Source organism: Syngnathus acus, chromosome 24, assembly GCF_901709675.1.
Source record: "Syngnathus acus chromosome 24, fSynAcu1.2, whole genome shotgun sequence".
NCBI classification, from domain to species: domain Eukaryota; kingdom Metazoa; phylum Chordata; class Actinopteri; order Syngnathiformes; family Syngnathidae; genus Syngnathus; species Syngnathus acus.
In genome coordinates, this window is record NC_051108.1 from 443,895 (window position 1) to 465,802 (window position 21,908).

The 21,908-nt window shown below is 51.0% G+C and overlaps 3 protein-coding genes across 9 annotated transcripts; 1 reads left to right on the forward strand and 2 right to left on the reverse strand.

The window, feature by feature from the left end:
* Positions 1 to 3: 3 nt before the first annotated feature.
* Positions 4 to 7,495, reverse strand: moxd1l (monooxygenase, DBH-like 1, like). 2 transcript variants are annotated; one of them, XM_037245478.1, is made up of 16 exons: positions 7,422 to 7,495; positions 6,466 to 6,526; positions 6,272 to 6,388; positions 3,428 to 3,653; positions 3,210 to 3,356; positions 2,598 to 2,753; positions 2,442 to 2,525; positions 2,149 to 2,304; positions 1,978 to 2,080; positions 1,725 to 1,897; positions 1,561 to 1,649; positions 1,402 to 1,498; positions 1,075 to 1,134; positions 890 to 1,002; positions 685 to 784; positions 4 to 463 (listed from the first exon to the last, which is right to left on the reverse strand). In XM_037245478.1, the coding sequence occupies exons 3-16, from the start codon at positions 6,292 to 6,294 to the stop codon at positions 305 to 307; spliced, it is 1,686 nt and encodes a 561-aa protein (XP_037101373.1). In that variant the 5' UTR covers positions 6,295 to 6,388; positions 6,466 to 6,526; positions 7,422 to 7,495; the 3' UTR covers positions 4 to 304. The 2 variants fall into 2 exon arrangements, with proteins under 2 accessions (XP_037101373.1, XP_037101372.1); XM_037245477.1 differs by lacking the exons at positions 6,272 to 6,388; positions 6,466 to 6,526; positions 7,422 to 7,495 and having other exon boundaries at positions 3,428 to 4,375.
* snx9b (sorting nexin 9b) lies at positions 4,589 to 12,175 on the forward strand. 5 transcript variants are annotated; one of them, XR_005096713.1, is made up of 21 exons: positions 4,589 to 4,726; positions 5,570 to 5,656; positions 5,993 to 6,067; positions 6,734 to 6,865; positions 7,151 to 7,210; positions 7,440 to 7,608; positions 7,901 to 7,936; positions 8,269 to 8,392; positions 8,513 to 8,597; positions 8,680 to 8,805; positions 8,883 to 9,000; positions 9,070 to 9,200; positions 9,271 to 9,374; positions 9,434 to 9,537; positions 9,611 to 9,688; positions 9,819 to 9,895; positions 10,378 to 10,467; positions 10,837 to 10,951; positions 11,100 to 11,191; positions 11,258 to 11,365; positions 11,397 to 12,175. XR_005096713.1 is itself a non-coding variant. In XM_037245479.1 (20 exons), exons 1-20 carry the CDS (start codon positions 4,715 to 4,717, stop codon positions 11,303 to 11,305), a joined length of 1,863 nt encoding a protein of 620 aa, XP_037101374.1. In that variant the 5' UTR covers positions 4,589 to 4,714; the 3' UTR covers positions 11,306 to 12,175. The 5 variants fall into 5 exon arrangements, 4 of the variants coding, with proteins under 4 accessions (XP_037101374.1, XP_037101375.1, XP_037101376.1 ...); XM_037245479.1 differs by having other exon boundaries at positions 11,258 to 12,175; XM_037245480.1 differs by lacking the exon at positions 7,901 to 7,936 and having other exon boundaries at positions 11,258 to 12,175.
* Positions 10,344 to 21,215, reverse strand: si:ch211-203k16.3 (techylectin-5B). Of its 2 annotated transcripts, none has more exons than XM_037245485.1 (13): positions 21,104 to 21,215; positions 20,800 to 20,858; positions 15,965 to 16,131; positions 15,457 to 15,651; positions 15,180 to 15,398; positions 14,671 to 14,790; positions 14,472 to 14,589; positions 14,257 to 14,394; positions 13,912 to 14,128; positions 13,408 to 13,603; positions 13,057 to 13,250; positions 10,741 to 10,840; positions 10,344 to 10,493 (listed from the first exon to the last, which is right to left on the reverse strand). In XM_037245485.1, the coding sequence occupies exons 4-11, from the start codon at positions 15,592 to 15,594 to the stop codon at positions 13,110 to 13,112; spliced, it is 1,287 nt and encodes a 428-aa protein (XP_037101380.1). In that variant the 5' UTR covers positions 15,595 to 15,651; positions 15,965 to 16,131; positions 20,800 to 20,858; positions 21,104 to 21,215; the 3' UTR covers positions 10,344 to 10,493; positions 10,741 to 10,840; positions 13,057 to 13,109. The 2 variants fall into 2 exon arrangements, with proteins under 2 accessions (XP_037101380.1, XP_037101381.1); XM_037245486.1 differs by having other exon boundaries at positions 15,457 to 15,667.
* Positions 21,216 to 21,908: the final 693 nt, after the last annotated feature.

Consider the following 21,908-nt stretch of genomic DNA (forward strand, 5'->3'; position numbering starts at 1 on the left):
ACGGTTTTTTGTTTTGTTTTGGCTTTTTAATTGGTTAAACGTATTTCCTCCACCACACCTATCAATCCTATATGGCAAATTTCACAATCAAAAGACAATACAAAAATCACAAATCTGTTATCATTAATATTGCGGCACAATTGATAACGATGACAATAATACAGAGTATTTTATCACCGGTGCGAACTACTCTCACAATACTAAACACTAACTGCATTCAAATGAATATCCTAAAACTGAATATGTATCATATTTGCGAAATAGATATGACACAACAGAAACCGAATGAGACATTGGTGTTTGTTTAGAAAAGAGCCATCCAGAGGACTACCAACAGGACTGCTGCTTGATGCCAAATCCGGGATGTGCATTTACTCGATGCGTTGCCCGTATGCCCGCAGCGGAAAGTTGGCGTTTCCATCATATTGCCGACGTGACCGTTAGGGTTGATGCCGAGTTGGCTCTGTCAGAAAGCAGAAAAGGCAAAAGCAATACATCAACAATTTTTCTCACATTTTCTTTCAAATGTGAATGTTTTAGTTAGCTTTGTTCTGTTTAGCATGTTATGATGAACATGACAATGCTGTGAGAGAGAGCGCATGACATTTGAAGGCACATTTGTCATGCCTAAGGTCTTGCTTTGGAAATTTCACATGAGCAGAAACACTCTCGAGTTGCGCTTACATTTTTAGTGTATACAATCTGAATTTGCGACAAGTTCTTCACCAGGTTCTCATACGCCACGATTTCTTGTTGGTTTGAAAGCGAGCCTCCCGGAGGGAATCTGCGGGGGAATCCATATCAAATAATTAGGACCATCTCACGATACATGCGCCTAATTGAAGCAAAGTATTTGTTTGGAGCAGAAAGTTGGGCCACAGGCTCTCACTGCTGGTTCGGGTTTGATGATATATTGGGCCAGCTGATGCACGTTACAATCTCAATTTTGGGGTAGTAGAGCAGGAAGGCCAGGCACATCTCGTCGGTGGTCGCAAAGCCCATCTGCGTGAAGCCGCAAGTGCTCGGTAGGCGATAAAGTTGCGCTTGGTATGATTTTTTGCTTCTTCCACTTACCTCTGTAGGTTTTGTTCGATCGGAGGTGCTGTAGGAGCACTCCACCACAATGACGTCTCCCTGTAGCAGACATCACACATTCAACGGGAAGCAAAGACAAACGTGACTGTTTGTTAACAAGGCGGTAGAGAACGGGATGATCTGGGGTCACTTGTTGCTTCGTAAAACGTGGGGGCCACGACGGTTTGTCTCCATAGCAACTCTTGTACGCTCCACTGGCCCATCGAGCAAACAAAACCAAAAAGTCGGACTTCACAGCCAGCGTGTAGACTGGCTTTGCTACCTGACTCAAAGTGTCACGTGATCTTAACAAGCCGGCAGGCTCACCGGCTTGATGGTCTTGATGCTTCCCAATCTGGTGATCTCTTGCAGGTTGAAGTCATAGTTGGGATTGGCGGCGAGGAAACCCAACTGCTCCCCGTTTCTATCGGCAACAAGCGTGCTCATCACCGACCGGCGCCGGGTCGTCCTTTCTCCCTTTCTTACCTGAAATGTCCCACTCGGACCTCCCTGCCGGCTAGATGCGTGTGCATCATAATGGCAAAAACTTGCAAGTCTGGCACCGGGTCCATGATCTGCGTAGGGTAGAAACGTAGAGGGAGGACATTGGAAATACGTGCGGGAAATCGTCACAGGCCGCAGCCACGTACCTGAGAAAAGAGACTGGTGTTACACACACCGAAGGTGCGGAACTTAGTGGCTCCGGGAGGAATGTCGTAGTTGATCAAACCGGACGGCGACACGCCCGTGCTGAGGATGCCGACATCGTGCGGGCGCAGTTGATCCGTGTAGTGCAGCTTCAAACCCGAGCTGTCGGTCCTGCCTGCGGGCGGGAGGAGCACGACAGCCGAGGCTCAGCGACAGGCGGCGGCGCCGCCGCCGTAGACCTCGTCAAAAGGCTACCTGATTCGTTGTTTGGGTTGTTGTAATGGATTTCCAGCCGGAAGAATGCCGAGTCGTCGCTGCCTTCGATGGGGATGCCCGCGTCTTCTGGAAAGTCAAAGATCTGCGGCGGCAGCGGACGGATTCATCAAGACGCGTCAAAGGAGAAAGGCGGCGAGGCGGACGGCCCACCTGGCCTCCGAGGGCCCAAGCGGCAACGATGGCGTGGCAGAGGGCCCCCGAGTGGTCCAGGTAGCAATCGCCGTCGTAGGGCGTGGTCACCGAAGGCGGGCAGTTGTACAGCAGCATGTGGTGCACCACGTCGGGGTTCTCGATCACCGGCTCAAACTGAAAGCGTGAAAATGGCGTGCGTCGTCGAGAACGAGCGGTTCCGTCATTTCCGCAACAAACGGAATAAAATTGCACTCCAATGGGTTTTTTTCTGGGATGAAATGATTTCTAAGGTGACGACGAATTGAAAATACCCGAATGATGTGATGCTTGCCAATCAAGGTGGGGAGCTTCATGATCCTGCAGTGGTAATAAGTGTCCTGCGGAGGGATGGTGACCTACAAAGAATGCATTGTTTTGCAAAATCTTGCCAAGCGTGGAACAGACCAGGAGTGGGATTTGATTCCTACGTTTTCCACGGTGGCCCTGATGGAGTTTCCATTTGCCACCGCGGTGGCTCTGGAGACATAATTGAGGAGGTTGAGCTCTTTGGTGCCGGCGAGGGGCCCGTGGTAGCTGATCTCATCCGTGTTTCCATAAGCGTAGATCAGATTCATGGCTTGGGCCTAGAAGATTCAGCACAACAAAAACAGCAGGAAAGCGACTCGTGACATTATGAAAGAAGCCCGTTACCGAGGCGACGCGCCAATCACCGGTGGCTTTGACCCTTGGCGTCGGCGCGTTACCATGCTTGCACGTAAACGATTCTGGACCAAAACCGTGTCGGATTACGTCCTTTTCAATGAGAATAAACCGTGTTGCTATGACGCGCTCTCGTGTCGAAACACAAAAGGGGACAACATCGCATGGAAGCATTCAGTGGAGCGAAAGAGGAGAAGACCCACAAATGCAGCTTAAATGAAACTTGAGCTTGACAAAGGACAAAGGCATTTTCAACACAAGAGAAGACAATTGCCAAGTGCAAAGTAGAAAGTGACCATCTCAGAGCTTATCATTGCTAGGGGACTCACGTCTCGCTCGGACGGGTGTGCGCTACGAAAAGAATTTCGAGTCTGACTCACGGTGATGGGGAGATCTTGGTCATCACAAGTTTGGAAGGGCCTGGAGAAGGTCACGAGAGTTTGCCCGTCGCTCTCTTCGAGGGACAGCAGCGTGTAGCTCTGCTGCTGGTCTTCCACCGGGTAGCCGTTGTCCGTCGCGTAATAATCCTGCGCGGCACAAAGAAACAAAAACATGCATTTGAAAACCAATCTGGCCTCGTTTTGATCACGTGACTTACTTTGAAGTAGATCCCGCCGGGCCCGACGCCCCCCATGATGAGGTCGGCCCCCGTCATGTCTCCGTTGGGACTCAGGCCGAAGCCCACCCAACCGGTGGTGTTGACGATGAATTTGATGGTGATGTTGCCCTGCTCGTCGTCGAAGCCCCACTTGATGCAGACCAGGTGATCGTTGTCCAGGTAGTCCATGAAGGGCAGGTCCGGATCCGACGCCTGCGCTCCTTGGCTCCAGACCAGACACAGGATGGGAAGGAGAGTCAGCATGACGTCCCGCTGAGGCCGGAGAGCTTTTGGAGCGTGCGTGTGCTTGAGGAGCCAAATAGCGTCCCCACCCTTTGAACACACCTGCAGTGCTAGATAAACCCATGTGATACCCCCCGCCCCCCCCAAACATACCACACCCTCGGCCAACTCCCTTATCATCATACAATTCATTATCCATCACTTCTATCGTCATCTGGTTGAAATATGAGCAGGTGGCGAGGAGAGACAAGCTGGGAAAACATGATAGGACTGCATCAGGAGGGAAAAAAAAAAATCTGAAATTCCTATGGAAAGATCTGAATAGTCTGTTTGGGTTGACATTGACGTTAGACATTTTTATGATAGCGGTTTAGTGGGTAGGAGTGCATTGACCAGACTTGCAACGCAGCTTGTAGCCAGCTGAGGGCGACACTAACGGACAAAAACGATCATTCAACTGTTAGGTTGTTGTTGTTTTGATTTGAAAACCAGACAACGTTATATATATTATATGAAAAAATAATTGCTCCACGTGCAATCTCATATTTGTGCTGATCGTAGTTTAACCGTTTTTCTTTCAATATATTTTTATGAAACAAGTCGTAAACCGGTGTTGCTAAAGTAAGGTTAACACAATGTAAAACTATATAAACCTTTTGTACAAGCGTGTTATTATTTTAATAAATGTGAATTAATAAGAGGAGCGGATCCGAACCAGAGCACTATCGGATCGGGTCCATCTTTCCGGTTTCCTCCCCGCCCGCCCGCCCGCATCCACACAGCACAGGGCGGCCCGAACCAACACGGACGGATCTCATCTGCGTTTTCACCCGGACCCACTTGGGCGTTCTCTCGCCTTAATTCCCTTGAAAAGTGTTTTGCTTGCGGTTGTTTACAGGAACCGCCGTGTTTACGTCACGGAGAAGAAAAGCAGCGGAAGGAAATGTCCAGCTGAGTGTTGGAAAAGCCTCCAAACCGATTGCTGGGGCCTGCCTGCATTATTTGTCGCTTTTCTTTTTCTAATGAGTGATAAATGCTTCGACTATGGCACTAAAGGTAAGATCGGAATAATTGCAAGTGGAACTTGTGGTGGTTTGCATTGCCTTCGTGGAGGCAGGCAGGCTGGCTGGCTGGCTGGACTGACGGACGGACGGCTGACTGTTGCAGTTTGTCACGTTAGCTTGAGAGTAACTTTGAAAGTCAAAGTTACAAAGCGAGACGCAACGACATCCGCATTTGATGCGCTCAAAACGGGCGGCTAAGTATAATCGGGAAGTAGTCGGTGCTCATGTTTGTCCGATCGTGGAAAAATGTCTCATGAAAAGAGTCTTGTGACATTTTACTACCTTTCAAGTGCGGGTCACTTGCTGCTCGCGGTGCGAGCTGGGAAATGGAGTCTTCGCCTGTTAAGTGGCGCCGGCCGGTTTAGCCAAATTCGGAAAATTGCAATGGTGAAAATGAGCGGAAATTGACTAGGACTTGGTTCTCAGCATTTGCACGTCTTTGGCTATTCAATTCAAACGTGCAGTTTTGAAACAAATCTCTTTGAGAGCTGTTGGTAATAATTGTTGTTTTTCATCAATGTTGCAAAGTGTATGTCTGAAATTGCATGCACTGAAAATCTGAAACTATTGCGTTCACGTTGCTAAAGTGACCTCGTGATGCGTACCGCTTCTCGGGAGCATGCTTTTTTGCCGTACTTGTTTTTGGTTGACACTGATACTGCTTACGACTCAGCAGAAAACAGGCAAAGGGGAACCCGTTTGTCCTGTTTGATCAATGAGCGCACTACCGAGGCGACTTGTGTCTGACGCGTGTTGGGATATGTTAATAATGTTCCGTCGACAGAGAAATAGCTGAAAACAAACAAAAGTGCGCCTTGTGTGTGTTTGCTCTCAGGCACAGGTTTTGTATGACTTCACCGCGGAGCCGGGAAACAATGAGCTGACGGTGAAAGAAGGCGAAACGGTCACTATCACCAATCAGGTGAGTTGGACTTTGATGAAATTGGAGTTCTCAACTGCTGCGCAAACACAGGCCGGCCGCAGGAAGGAAGAGCGCAAACATGATGTCATTGTCGGTGGCCAACAGTTCAAAGGTCTCTTAGCTGTGTTTTGCAAAGTCGCTCGAAAAGCCTGACCACTGCGCCACTCGCTTGACTTTCCACATTTACCTCTACACGGGACGTTTTGGGTCAGATAATGGCCCTGGTTGTTTTTCCTAAACAAGAATGACTGCGCAAATGTACTGCTTGGAAACACAATGGACTGACCTTCTCAATTGCTTCACTGATTGAGCCAAAATGTCTGATTTGGGTTCCAGCAAATTGGTGGTGGCTGGATTGAAGCGCAGAACTCCCGAGGGGATGTGGGATTGGTGCCTGAAGACTACATTGAGGTGACACACGCATGTACACGACTAAATGTCACACGTCCTGTACTGTATTGTGAAAGGGGGGGGGGGGGGGAACAGAAACGCAAGCAGATAGCGCCGCAGCTTGAAAGCCAAATCTCAACAGGATGTTGTGCTCGTCTTTGCCCATCCGGTTGAGCCGATTCCCTTCGGGCGTGTTTAAAAAGACGGTTAAAAGTCAAGGCTTACCCCATGCAGACGTATCCAGCCATGTTGTTTGTCACTCTTGGAGATTCAGCCAAGGTCAGGACTCAAAGTCCTTGAGATAGTCATCATAGCTATGGCTGGTTATCTTTTTCAAGGATGCTGCAGACATGGAAAAATGTGAGCAGAAAGCACGGCTGTATCTAATGGATAGTCCCTCCGTGGGGCCGATTGGGCACCTGCGGGGCTCCGACGAGGTTCCGTCCAGAGATTGCTTTCTGCTCCGGGCGAAGCCTTCATCTAAAAGAACAGAAACATGATGAGATGAGATGTCAATTTGATTAGGCTTGAGTTTGATTGGAATGAAAAGGAGAGCACACCGTTGGTCTGGCTTTTTTATTTTTTTATTGCTGTCTGAGCTTCCAGTGGAACGCGGTGGCGTTACCCCGGAGGAATGCACCTGTAAAAGTCATAAAGACTCAACTTGGAATTGTTTCCCTTCTGCAGCTCAACAAGTCGGCCCTCCCGCCGTTCTCAGCGGCGGCGGCGGCACCGCCGGCCGCCAACGTCGGCAGCGTCACAAATTCCGATCTGTCCTTCTTTGACGCTTTTGCCCCTGCGGCCGGGACACAAAACCAGGTGAGTGATCTTGTTTTTTTCTTTCTGCCCGTGTGAGCTACGCACACAAATGCAGAAGTGAGCGCTCCACATATGTGGCGCAGCTCGGTCACGTTTGCATTTTAGCAGGAAGTTTCCAGGAAATGAGTGTACTGCTGCATCAGTACAAATCGGGGCAGGGAAAGCGGATGAGTCAAGAAACGCTCACTCTCAACTTCCATTTGACCCCCTCCGCTTCGCTCCATCCCTCAACTGCTTGGCTGTCGGCGCCTCGTGATGACATCACCTTTTCTCCCTTCCCTTAAGGTGGCCACTAGGGGGTCGAGCACCCCACCCGACACCCCAGTTTCCCCCTACCCTGATGAGGTAACCGCCACTCGTGGGTGGTGGGCAGAGCTGAGCGGCATGAAGTCGGCCCCCCCCCCCCCCCCCCATGTTTTTTTTTCACCCTCTGGCGCTTCCTGTTGCCTGTGACCAGCATGATGGCACGCTAACCGTTTGCTGGTTTGGAGCGCATGTTTGGCAGCCGTGCAATTTGTAATGGTTGACATGAAAAGCTCCTCAAGGTGCGGCTTACTTTTGTGGTCCTGCGCAGGCTGAGCGCAATGGCGGCGACCCCTGGTCCTCGTGGAGCACGGACCCTTCGGCGGGCGCCTCCAACAACTGGGCGTCCAATCCGGAGGGCACCCAGACGGGCAAGGCGGCCGCCGGCGACTCCTGGGCCGGCGCCTCTCACGGCCACCCTCAGGCCTACCAGGGTCCAGGTAGTCACCGAGCCCTGCGCACACATATTGACACTCTGAAGTGTTTTTTTCCTTGGAAGTTGAGAAAAAAACAAAACAAAAGCACGGATCTGCAGCTGTGCGCCGCCAGACCCAGCAGATCTCGCGCCAAGCGGTGGAAAAGCTTGACTCACTCACGCATGAGTCAAGCAGGCCAAATGAGGCCTGACCTCAATTTCTTCATTTGTTTTTGCAAAAGGAAAACGCGGATGGAACACAGTGAACAGACTTTTCCTTTTTCTTTCTCTCTCTCTCTCTCTCTCTCTCTCCAAAGACATCTACCCTTATCCTTACCTTATTGATTACACAGGTATCCTATGCATGGTGTGCCCTTGGCAGTTTTTATTTTTGTGAGGGGCTGGGTCAACTATTCAAAGCATGTGACGACTTTTGCTCTTTGCATTAACACCGTGTTGTTGAGAGTTTGTGTTCAAATCAGCATAAGGCATGATCAAGTACGTCAAAGGCGGGCTGAAAATGACTCGGCTAATTTAGGCAAATCATCCTTTAGCCCGCAGACCCAATTTGCCGCCTCTCGCTAATGCGCACATCGCACGGGGCCAGATGATCTCTAGCCCCAGCATGCGGGAGGGAGCACGGCATCCCAGCCGCCCTGACTTTTGTCCGTCTCACCGCCCGCAGGAGCCGACGACGACGAGTGGGACGACGAGTGGGACGACAAGTCGGCCGCGGGTTTCAATGAGGCCGAATCGGGAGACGGGGGCGCCATGCAGCGAGGCGGCGCTCACGCCTCCATGAAACTCAAGTAAGGAACCGAATGGTCAGGTCTGTCTGAGCACTATCGCACAGTCCACGAGGTCTGGACGGCGTGGAAACCCGACAGATGGCTGAAAACCCCCAAAGTCCCATTGCTGTTTTCTTTCAGGTTTCCCGGCTTCTCAAAGTCTGGCCCCGAGTTGTACCTCCTGTGTAAGCAGATAGCAAAGGGCAAGGACAAGCTCACCATCTACGTAGGTTCTATTGGGAATTGTTCTCTGCCATCTTGCTTTGGGGGGATCCTTCAAAAAAGGAACTTTTTTTGCCCAAGCACAGATGGGCGAGGTCGGTCCGGTGTGGCTTTACCCGGAATCGCAGCTGGACTGCGTGGTGGCCGACCCCAAGAAGGGCTCCAAGATGTACGGCCTCAAGAGTTACATCGAGTACCAAATCACGGCCAACGTAAGCGGGAGGGCAGGCAGGCCGCCGCCGGCATCCGCCGCCGCGTCCATCAGCGTCTAACTCGCGTGTCCTTCCAGACCACCAACCGACCCGTCAATCACAGATACAAGCACTTTGATTGGCTGTATGAGAGGCTCCTGGACAAATTTGGCTCGGCCATTCCCATCCCGTCGTTACCGGACAAGCAGGTAACAGGTGAGTCTCGCGCTTGTGGCGTCCCGAGGGGGACGAGTGCGGTTTCATTTTTTCTTTTTTGCGCGCCAGGGCGCTTTGAGGAGGAGTTCATCAAGATGCGAATGGAGCGCTTGCAGGGCTGGATGAGCCGCATGTGCAGGCACCCGGTCGTTGCCAGCAGCGAAGTATTTCAGCTCTTCCTCACCTATAAGGACGAGAAGGTACGGCCGCCATCTACTCTCAGAGGCCCCGAGTTGCGTCCGACTGAAGGCGCCGGCCGCTCTTGCGCAGGACTGGAAAACGGGCAAGAGAAAAGCAGAAAAGGACGAGACGGTGGGAGTGATGATCTTCACTACCATCGAGCCCGAGGCTCCCGACTTGGATGCTATCGAAGTGTGAGTGAACGAATCGTCCCTCAACAGGCGACACAAACGCTCACTTTTTTTGCGCGCAGGGAGAATAAATGCGACCAGTTCAGCCGCTTCACCAAAGCAATGGACGACGGGGTGAAGGAAATCCTCACAGTGGGCCACGAGCACTGGAAGCGATGCACGGGCCGTACGTAACGCAGCGCCGTCGGCATTTGGCCGCCAGGCGTTAGGGTGAATCCCATGTACCTCTGTCACTTCAGCTCTGCCCAAAGAATACCAACGAATCGGGAAAGCCTTCCAGAACCTCTCCTCGGTGTTCACCAGCAGCGGATACCAAGGTAACCAGCATGGCGCAAAACATGCAAAGTTGGAATGGCCACGCCTATCCAGCAACCGTCCGTGTGCACTACGCGGACACACCAGTGCATCGGAATGCAAAAAAAAAAATCTGACGTCTTCCTCTTGTAGGTGAGGAAACGCTGACTGATGCCATGACAGCCGCAGGGAAGACCTACGAGGAGATAGCGCAGTTGGTAGCAGAGCAGGTCGGTGCTCGTGACTTGTTAGCAAAATTTATTGTCGCGCCCTCTATTGGAAGAAGTAATCGATACACTGACGGAAAATCTTGCTATTCTACAATAATACACTACTGTACATGTTTGTTTGTACATTGTGCCAAGTGTTGGCATTCAAGTGTGAAGGTGGCCTTTTTTGCTGCGGCCTGGCGGAGAATATGCGGTAAGCCTGAGCCCATCCCAACAAGCACTTGTGTTGGTGACAAAAGTAGCCTTTGTTTTTTTATAAACATGTTTGGGTCTCAAAAGTCTCCCCGTTCTATGCCCCACTAGTGACAAATAGCAGACGTACGGTACATTCAGTTAGATAGAATCACAGATTTCCTGTTCCCACTTATCAGTGGTGTGCTACTCCTTGCTTGGATTCCGTTAACCACTGCAACAATTCTCTTCCTTCTGCTTTTAATCCCCCCCCCCCGTGTTTGCGTCTGTGTGCCTTACATTGGTTCCAGCCAAAAAAGGATCTCCACTTCCTCATGGAGACCAACAACGAGTACAAAGGTTTGCTTGGATGCTTCCCGGACACAATTGGCGTTCATAAGGTACAGCGGCCTCCACGTGTACAACTCTGACAATAAAACAGACAAAAAAACATTTGGTTAAACAGGGCACAGAGCAATATTGTACATTGACTACCAGTGTAACCAAAACACATCTGGATAGTATGTCTAAACACCTTTCTTTTCTGACCTTCACGCGTACTTTAAAGTCTGCCCTGCTGCTCATGTTTCTTTTAAATCATTCAATTCAAAATAAGAAGTAGTCACGTTATGATTTCTCTTGGGCTCCCTCTACAGGTGTAAACTCTTACATACCTTTGTGGATGCCAATGTAGCGCTGATGTTTGGGTTTGTCGTGGATCGCAACCATTTTATGGAACCGCTTTTGTGCGCGTGTCTGTGGTGTCGTAGGCCGCTATTGACAAAGTGAAGGAAGGCGACAAGTTGGTGGCCACCAGTAAAATTAGCCCTCAGGAAAAGGTCACCATGGCCAAACGAGTCAGCACCATGTCCTACACCTTACAAGGTAAGCTGCGCACGCGCGTGCGAGGCGGCGCTTTACGGGCAACTCGCCGACGCTTTACGGGCGACTCGCCGCCGCTTTACGGGCGACTCGCCGGCGCTTTACGGGCCACTCGCCGGCGCAGTCTGACCATTTGCTCTCACGTCACCAGCTGAGATGAACCACTTCCATAGCAACCGCATCTACGACTACAACAGGGTCATGCAGCTCTACCTGGAAGAGCAAGTCAAGTTTTACGAGACGGTAAAAAGCAATTGTCTGGCCCCTGATTGGACGGCCCTTAACCCTCGCCTCTCTGTCCACCGGCAGATCGCCGCAAAGCTGAGACAAGCTCACGGCCAGTTCACAACAATGTGAAGGCGCCTCGCGAGGTCCGGCCGAAGAACTCTCCCCCCCCCCCCCCCCTCCCTTCTCATTGAAAGCTAAATGGCAAAGCGGAGAGGCCCAGCGCTGAGTGCGGCACACAATTCTTCTTCCTCTTTTTTTGTTTTTAAGATCAGCGAGCTGGTGACGGGAACGAAAGGCACTAAACCGCAGTTTACACAACTGAGGAAATAATCGTGTCACTGTAGCCTCTTTAAGAAAAAACCAAATCCAATTCAGAAAAGCTAGCTGTGCCTTTTCATATGAATGTGTGCTATTGTACATTTCCCTGGAAGGAAATGTGCGTGTGTGTTTGTCGGCGCCTTCTTTCTTCCTGCACTTTCTGCTCAGAAGACAGGAAGCTCCGCCCCTTCCCGTCCTCCTCGCCCCACGTGCCTTGCTCAGTTGAAATGAAAAGAGAAAGCGCTTCAATCCAATTCCATTTGTTGCATTTGATGGACGTTTACATTTCAAGACCTAATGCGCATTTGAAGACTACGAATGAATTGCCACTGCCTTTAATCTGATTCTGGTGTTTTTTTATATATGAAGGTGCAGGAGCTGTAGAGCACATATGCAATTTGGTTTTGCTTTTTGCTCGCAATCGTTTTGTTGTTCACCTTGTTTTGAGATCCTGTGAGACACATCTATAGTAAATGTATGTATTTAATAAAAAGCACGCCGACCAGCATCACGGCTCCATAATGTACAATGTAGGTAAGGCCTGATGGAAGGTTCTGTTTTGCTCAGTCCAATGGCAGACTTTGATGAAGGTGCATCGGCTCTTATTTCTATGTACACGAGTAGCTAAACAAGTGGCTGGTGAGTGTACAATTCCTCAAATAAATATACATTATTCTATCACCTGTTTTGCTCATTTCCCGAGATTTCTTTGTGCCTTGAAATGGAATAAAAATAGCTAAAACAACTTTTTCTTTTCTAATTGGAGGCATTTTCCATGCAAAGAATTCTGCTCTTGTTCTTGGCGTGCGTGCGTGCGTGCGTGCACACTGAGGTCCTTATCTGCGCTGAACAGATTCTTGCGTTTGAGAAACAAAATGGAATGCGAATGAGCGCGCAAGGGGTCAAAGGGGGGTTTGTGCATCCCTGTGGCCGTGGGTGAAAGAGGCCTTTTAGCTGTGCACCAAGCTCCCTCCCGCTGTCATCAGGTGCAGCTGGAGAGCAACATGCACAGCTATTGACTTTGTCAAGTAAGTTTGCTACGCCAGAGAAGAACGTGGACAACCCTGCCATTAAAATGAAACTTTTTCTCCCTCTTTTGTCTTCTGTCCATCTCTCGCATGCACTCATGGTTGACCACAAGGCACTGACTCTGAGGCACTGCACATGATGAAAGTTTGATTTTATTTTTAGAATATCATCGCTTCAGGCTAGTGAAAAGCCAAAATTAACCCACTTCAAGATATTAACACTATGACATGAAAAACATTATACATATATTTTTACATTTATATATACATCTATATACATATAGATATATATATATTGACTTTGGCTTTTTGTATTAATCTACTACTGAATTTCTTATTGAGCTGCACTTGTAATTTTATTGGACTTTTGTTTCTACAATTTTATTTCCGTACTGCCCTTTATTTCTGCTGTCGTGCACTCATTATCGTAAGTCATTAATAATTCAAACAAAAGAAATGTTTTGATCGGCCCACTTTAACCTACATTTTTGCTGACAGAAAAAAAATCAAAACAAAGTACAAAAAATCAGTCACCGTGAAAAATGTCCAGGAATGAAGAGTTGGTCCATCGCCATGGTAACGGTCGCTCAGGGAGAGCGATGTTTTCGAAAGGCCCGCGGCCGGATCATCATGGTGACTTTGCGTAGCGAGTAATAGTCGGAGTCTCTCCACGAGTGCCACACGATCCCGTCGGGGCCCAGCTGACCGTTGGGCGCGTAGTGGCCTCCCTGCGGGACACACGCCAGCCGGCCAGCCGGCCAGCCGGCCAGCCGGCCAGCCGGCCAGCCAGCCAGCCAGCCAGCCAGCCAGCCAGCCAGCCAGCCAGCCAGCCAGCCAGCGCTGCTCAGTTTGCACCAAACTGCCGCCACTCGACGGGACACTCACCCTGTAGTAGACGCCATTGAGGTTGGCGTAGAAGCACTGGCTGTACCACCATCCGCCGTGGGAGATCTCGGCGCAGATGTCGCCGCTGTCGGGCGTGCTGAAGCCGCGCTTGTCGTGGTACCAGCCGAAAGAGTCGCGCGCGCTGCCGCCGAAGCCCGACACGTGCAGACGGTAACGGTGCTCCTCATCTTCTACGCTGCGCCACACGCACGACACGGATACGTCCGAACTGTTTATAGTCACGGGTAGCTTTGCCGAGGCTCTCGCTTGGATCCTTTGTGCAATTTTTCTTTGCAAACCGCTGTGTGGGATCCTGGTGGATGGCCCACCTGCACTGCTTAGGATTTGAGATGAGCAACGAGTGCTTCTCGTGCAACACTGATGCATGATGTAAATATTGTACGCAAGAGTGCACGTTTGGTAGTGAGCGGAAGACTTCATTGCGGAGTCCGCATTGCTCTTGGCGCATTTGGCTTAAGTGCTTCTTTGAAATGGGCCACCCACCTGAAGTGTTGATAGAGGGCGTGTTTGTGCTTGTTGCTCCAGTCCTCTAGATCGATTCGCAAGCTGTAGTCCCCGTGGCCGCTCAGCTCGTGGATGTGGTCGTTGCCCAGCCAGAACTCGGAGCGCAGGTCGCCGAAACCGGCCCGGTATTCGCGCCAGCCGCGGTCAAAGCTGACGGAGCCGTCCACCCGCCTCTGGATGACTGTCCAACCGCCGCCTGGCGACGGCATGGCGGTGAGCGTGGGATTGCACCGTGCGGTGATTTTGATGACATTGCCTCACCTGGTCATGGTTTTACGCCAACGCCACAGTGCATTTTGTGGCGTGGACGGACGCGCGACTCACCGTCAGTGTCCATGTCGCAGTAGACCTCCACAGGCAGGGCTGCAAGTGAGGGCACCACGGTGTAGACACCCGACCTCGTCACTCCGTTGTAGTAGATGGAGGCGCAGTCGATGGGACAGTTCCTCATGTGCTGGATGTCTGAAGGAAGCCAAAGGACAGCAACAAGTGGGCGGCAAGCAAGCACCCTCTGCTGGAAGTCGATGGTACAGGCGTACCCGGATGTAAAGCCCACTGGCGGCTATTCATGAGAGGATTGGGCCGGACTGAGTTGATCAAGCATCCGGGGCTCTTCTTGGCCTGCTCCACTAATCGGCTGAGGTTGTGAACTTGGTTCTAAAAGTAGACACGCAAAAAATACGACGACTAAGCGGGGCGCTCGGAAGGAAGCGGCTGTGCGCATTTGGAGCTCCATACCTGCAGGTTGAGGATAAGCGTTCCCTGGAGGTGCAGCAGGCTGGTGGCCTCGGCGTAGTGCACCTCCATCTGGTGGAAACGTCGCTCCTGGGTGGCGTTGGAATGGCTCCCGTCGTCGTGCTGACAAACAACAGCGGCAAAGTGGACTCGCTTGCCAGGACGACGCCCGAGGCCCGAAGCCTCGTTGCCAGGCGCAACATCACACGTCACGTGAGGCCACCTTTGGCTCAAGGCCGTGTTTTCTCATTGGCTCAGTGGATCATGGCGCATGAAGCTAATCCTGTTAGTTAGCGAGGTCAAGGATATGTTAGAGGAGGGGGGGCTACCCGCCGACATATTACACAGCGGTGGAAAGAGCACAGCGGTGGAAACGGCACAGTGGAGAAAACGAGACCAGGCCCCAAAGGCCGCTCCTGCCACCAATCCTGCTTCTGAATCAGAATACAACTCGCGAGGCAGGCAGTCTCACTCATTGGCGGCATCTTATCTATCTATCTAGCGGGGGTCACCTGTAGCAGCTCAAAGTGCCTGATGCGATGGCGGTGGTCGCGCAGCTCCTCGTGCAGCTGGCGGACGGTCTCCTTCAGCTCAGCCACCTGCTGCTTACGCTCCTCGTTCTGGCGCAGCCAATAGGAGACCTCGTCCGTGCAGCGGAACATGTCGGGGCAGCGCTGCCCGTCCAGCTGCGGCAGAGTGGCCGCCAGCCGGCACATGCCGTCCTCCGTCGGCTGCAGGGTGGTGGAAACGGGATAAGATCTCCGTCGTGATCTGCAGGGAGTCACGCACCTGGTTGGTGTAGTCGCCGCACTGGGATCCGCCGCCGTGCTGGCCGCTGGCGTTCAGCTGCTCCGCCGTCGCCCCCGAGAGCAGCAGCAGGAGGGCCCAGAGAGCCGAACCTCGCGCAGGAGGCTCGGCCCAGCGCATGGCTGCCGAGCGGGGCCCCGAGACGGACTTCACCGGGTGAGGCTCGGCCCGCCGGGCCTAGCGAGAAAGAGACCTTTTCAAAACATACGCTCGTGACATAGTCAAATCAAAAAAACGTTGTGGTTGAATTGAAGGGCTATTGCGCCGTTCTGTTCTTGTGTTTCAAGCTTTGCCATTTAATAAATAGGTACTTGGAGATGAAATGTTCTTAACTGTCAAATATGATGTCTTCGAACCGAGCGAGCGACCCAGGCAGCAAATGATAACTTGGGAGGAGGGTTCGCCTTAGCTCGCTCTGTGTTTTCAGCTACTCAAGTTAAGTACAGATCAAATCTACTCAAGTCTTTGTAAAGAATGTAAAGAAACTGACCTCGTTGAGAGACCACCTCCGACCCCGTCCTGGGCACTGCGCTTTGGGCCCCTTTCCATGCTCCACTGCCGTCTTTTTTTTTCTCCCTCTCCCCCACTGTTTGGCTGTCTTGTGGTGTCTTACTTTGCGGTCTCTCTTTCACTAGACATCTTAGGCCCATAATCCCCCTGTAAGAGGATGAGAGAGAGAGAGAGAGAGAGAGAGAGAGAGAGAGAGAGAGAGAGAGAGAGAGAGAGAGAGAGAGAGAGAGAGAGAGAAAGCGCAAGGCAAATGAGGAGCTGCTGCTGAATTTCAAGACAGGTGCCACGCTGAAGTGGAAACACATGCAAAAAAATCAATTCAATAAACAAAACACAAGCACTGGATTTGAATGATTTTCCAAGCACTTTAAAAGTGACTTGATTTGACAGACACAATTGTATAAGGGTACTTGAGGAAAGGAGCACGCTGTGCATATTTGATATTTGCCGCCCCCGAGTAAAGCGCGCGGCAGGTCGGCTAATCCTTTCGCTTATCTCCCAAGGGCCCTGCCGGGGGTGAGTGGGCGTATGAGGGGCGTTTATCCTATTATGACGCCAATCCGCTCGCCGCGCCGCCGGCTCCTGCGCATCCTCGACTTCCTCTTTGCTTGCCAGGTGACACTCGGCCAATGACGTCATGACAAGTCCGCTTGAGTGCAAAATCAAGTGTGTGGTGACCAACATTCAACAAGGCCCTTAGACATGGTCTAGACGACGGACGGGGGCTTCGGGTCAAAGTCTTTGGTGCCTGCAGGAGGTTTGCGACCACACGGTGGCACTATAAAGCAACTCAGCATTGTCTTTGTGCTGCATCATAAATTCGGTCAAAGACTTCATACATACAGTAGATCCACATCTTGTAAATATCTAGTATATCCATCCACACTATATCTTGTAAGTGGGTCACATCTTGGTAGTCAATGAGTTGTTAATCCTGTGCGGGCCTGACGCATCAATGTGTCAATACACGGCGGTGGCGACGGGCGGCCGACACTTATTAGTTCCACACTAATGACGGTGCGCGGTGTACTGTGAAGTGTTATCGCAGCGTTTATCAAGACATCCGCACTCCCAGCGTGTGTCTTTTCTCTAGCAGCAGGCCCAATGTTTCATCAGAGCGTCTGGTGACGTCAGTCGCCGATTGTGGTGTGGCGGGCGTCCGCTGCTTTTGTCCGTAGTGGACTCCCCGCTTCTTCTTATTGGAGGGGGGGACTTACTTCACAGCGGAGGACAGATTTATTGCCGGAGGATTCGGGCACGGTTGGCCGGGTTTGCTTTTAAGTCAAACGCGACAGCGAGTGTGTGGCCGTTTCAGAGCGCCTCATTGTTGGGCGCGAGTGCCCGCATTGGTGACTTCAAGGAATCCAAACAATGAAGTCTGTAGTTTAGTAACGTCTTGACGAGAGAGGGAAGAGGCATGATGTCACTTTGTGTCAGGACACCCGGCCGCGACAATGACGCATCCCCTCACGGCTAATCGAGCGTGGACTAAATTCGCGTCCAAATGAGGCCGAACAACAGCGAAGGTGGCGACCATGACTCTGTGCCGTCTCCTCAAGTTGAAACTGCACTCGCGCCATAAAGCCTGAGCTCGTACATGCGGCGGTGAATAACATTTTGCCGTGGCGGTGCGCAGGTAACCATGGCAACATGCCGGCGCGGGCACGAAAGGGCGACGACGAGGGGGGGAAAAGGGGAAAGCATTTTGGCTGTGTTCCGATGAGATCAGTCCACTCAGAAAAAAGACATCAGGATAAAAGGGACCTACAGGTGGAAGGGGTGAGTGATGTATTACCCATAATGCACTGCATCTCCCTCCCTCCCTTCCTGCCTCACACTCACACACACCTTAAGTGTGCATCAACGCTTCCTAGCAACCTCCTAATCGTATTTGCTTTAAACTTGCTGTGCTCACACGCTTTAATCATCACGCCATCTCGCATTTGCATAATGCAAATGCAATTTGAGATGTTTGTGTGTGAGCATTTAGTCGACCGTTACGTGGCCCGCACATTCCCACCCCGCAAAGCTAGAACCATATTGCTGGCTTTATCCAATTTCCAGCAACATCACGACTATCATGTTACTCAAAGCTACGTTACAACATTTTTTCCATTTCAAGTCCATCACTAAATTTGGGTTGCTTTCATGACTGGTTGTGACTTGCGTAAACACAAGAAAATGTTGCCCTGAAAAGCTTTTTGAACTGAGAACTACGTCTGAGGTTTGATACGTACTTTGGATAACAAGTTAGCTCAAAGTTTCTTGAAAAGTGTGTCCCTAATGAAGTGTCCGGTAGGTTTCCGGTGGCGCCATTACCGGCGCTAAATGGCCCCTCGTGGTTTTTGACCCGGACGCGCTAAAAGGCCTTGGCGGTGACGCCGCTAATGAGCCATCCGCTTTATGCAACTATCAGATTAAAAAGGCAGCGCAGATGACTCATACCGGCATGGGATGGGAGGTGAATCCCCACTATCAGCACTTTGCATTGTTTGCAAACTAACAGAGCCGACGCGGCGCGTAAGCTCCGGCGGTAATCCTTTTTCCGAACATCATCCTTGTTATGAAAACAGCAGCTTGGACATCTGGACCGACCGCATCTGCCCTGTCACGTGATCATATTCATGACGACGGGAGGGCCGTGGCGACATCAACACTTTGGAATTATGGGGGAAGTTTGGCTAATTGCTCAGCTCGCGCGTCGACCCACACGAGCGCATTCGCCAGTCGGGGCTCTGTCACAATTGTTAATAACGTTGCAAAATCCTCATCTTTCCAACGCCGTGTACTGTACCTTGCCGCCGTCTTTTGTGTGGTTGGCCATCGAGTTTCCAGCGTGACTCGGGGGGAGCAAAGGGAAATGAGCGGGCCTGCTTTTCTGGCACATCAATACACATAAGCGGGAGTCAAATGGGAGCAACTTGCTTTTGAAAAGTGCAGTCCGGCTCCGTGTGCGCTAAACCACACGCACGTGACTGCGAGAAAAGCTGCAATTAGCACAGTGCCGTTGCGTCGCGTACGCTGAGGTGCAAGTGCGGGAAGTCACATGAATGTCAATTGTGGCATCAGCCCTGAGGACGGATGCTCACGTGACCTCCAAGGTTGTCCTCTCCGTGACTGCTGATGCCGCACGCAATTTGCCCAGAGAGCCTCCGTCACGATCAATCACGGGCGTTTGCGCTCTCCGCGAGAAACCGCCGCCCGCCATTGCCGCTTATTTATGATTCGTCTGATGAATGGCATGTCGCACCGTCAGAAGCTGCTGCTGCTGCTGCTGCTGCTGCTGCTGTTGCTGTTACATGTGAACTGATCATCAATAGCTTCAGAAAAGACTCTAGCCCTGATTGACTTTTTCATTTGGTCTCTTTACGGTAGATTTTCACCCGGTGTGAGCAGGCCTGCCTGCCTGGCTGCCTGGCTGCCTGCCTGCGTGGCTGCCTGCCTGCCTGCCTGGCTGCCTGCGTGGCTGCCTGCGTGGCTGCCTGCCTGCCTGCCTGCTGTGGGCTTTGAGATTTTCTTTTTTCCCTTCAGGAAAGAGTCAATTCTCTTGACAAAAAGAAAAAGCTCCCCGGCAATCAGGCGTTTGTGTCTGCGGGCGGGGAGGAGCGAAGCGGGAGTCAAACATGACAAGTCCAATTGACTGGCACGGACTGCCCAGTTGAGCTTCCAGACGGGTATTGATTGGCCCGTGATTGTCTCTCTGCGCCGTTGTTTGGGAGAATCGCAAAAAGCATTTGTTGCGCCTGGAGAGGATAAAACCAGTGCGGTCGCAATCTTTAAGATGCACGGAATGCACAAAACATTGACCACCCCAGATTTTTACAGTTTGGATGATGAGCCACATGCTGCTTCACCACCCGTGAGACCGCTAGCGCCTTCCACGAGTGGGGCGCACGGCATCAAGGCATCATCTCCCCGGTTGTGCAACCGCTTGGGATGGAGCCTTTGTCCTCTCCGTCAGCCATAGGCATGCTTGCCGACCCACCCGCCATCGCCCCCACATTTATCCTCACTAACCCCCCACTGCTCAAGTGCACTTGTCGGAAGAAAGGTGACATTGAAGACAAAGAAGACAATAAGCTTTTCTCTCCCATTTACAGCATCCCAAAAAGCCATTCATGTTAAAAATGCTGCCAACAAAGCTGAGGAAACCCTTAAGTGAATGCGTCTCTCGCTCGCTCGCGCGCACACACACACACACACACTCACACACACAGTGACGTGGGACCGCTTGACCTTCAGAAAATAGTCCCACCCTTCTGTTTCCCCCCCCTATTAGTCATCATGCTAAAGTAATTCAAATTCATTTCCCGCCTCATTAGTTTACACCCACTACTTGATAATGACAACGCAAATAAAATGTGTCATATTGTCCGAGTGAACGCATTTTCCCGCTTGCTTGATTTTGGCTGCGTCACTCCAAGCGAAAAACGTCACTGAAATTGTTTGAAAATGGTAGCGAGACGTGAAGTCGTGACCGAGATGGCAGAGCGCAAGAGAGGGTCAGCAGCGCTGAAACTGGCAGACAAATTCAACTCAAATGAAAACGTCAACAAAGTGATGTTTACCTCAATTCACCCATCTCTGAGCGAGAAAACAACCGGGTCCTCACATTGTGACAACACAAAATCAATTCTAAAAATGTTTCCATTTCGAACTACCCACTGCAATGTCTTCAAATAATTGCCATTCTTGTTTGGTGCATTAAATGAGTTTTTCTCATGCTACACCGCCACGGACCACTAGAGGGCACCGGTTGACGATCCCTGCTTTGCAGTGCCATTGAAAACAAAATGTAAAATTAAAACACCCTACCTGAGTGTAAATATGACTCGTGAGCACAGCTTGCAACTGCAACGGATTCGCTGGCTATCCTGGAAGTCAGAAATCATAAAATAAATATATCTAGTTATATGAAAAGAGTGCGCGCTAATTAGCGTTAGCAACATTAGCTCAATCCGTCGACAGACAACGGCTCAAAATCGCCACTAAGCTACTACAACATGATCCCAAAATACACACAAGACAACATTTAACAAAATATTCAACACAATTACGCGAACCGCAACATTGAATTGTATTACTTTTAATTGTCGCGGCGGCGGCGGACGTGTCTTACCTCAGCCGCATGCAGCGCGGGCTCGCGCACGTACAGTGACGTCACCACGTAATTGACCCCGGCAGCACGTGCACCAGCCTCGTCATAAATGCACGGGCGTCAATAAAAAAAATGAAAATACATGTTCAAGCCTAATAATAATACGAGTGTTTTGGTGAAAAGCACATCATATCAACATAGAGGCACAAAGAAAGAAAACTTTGACAACAACAGTAATTGACTCAGTAAATTGCAGCAGAATGGTGTGTGTGTGTGTGTGTGTGTGTGTGTGTGCGTGTGTGCGTGTGTGTGTATGCGTGCGTGTGTGAGTGTGTGTGTGTGTGTGTGTGTGTGTGTGTGTGTGTGTGTGTGTGTGTGCCAAAGACAAAGTGATGAACGTCAATTAGCACCAGTGGTTCATGCAAATTGGATCAATAGCAAGTCAAGCAGCTGATGTAAGACTCGACAGAGGAACAAAATCCTTTTTAGTGGTGGACCCCCCCCCCTCTCTCTCGCCCTCTCTCTCTCTCCCTCTCTCTTTGTCTCTCTCTCTCTCTCTCTCTCTCTCTCTCTCTCTCTCTCTCTCTCTCTCTCTCTCTCTCTCTCTCGCTCTCTTTCTCTTCCTCCCTACAAAACAAGCGCTCGTATCACAGTCGGTCCGTTCCAGCGTCGAAGGCACACAGCAAAAGTGCTCCAGCAGCAGATCCAGCAGGCTTCCCTAACACCTGAATGGATTTCACAGAGAAGATCTCCTGCTCTCCCGTGAGGTCTTGTCGTGCCTAACAGGAGCCAAACATCATGTCCTGCCTGCATTTGTCTCTCGGCC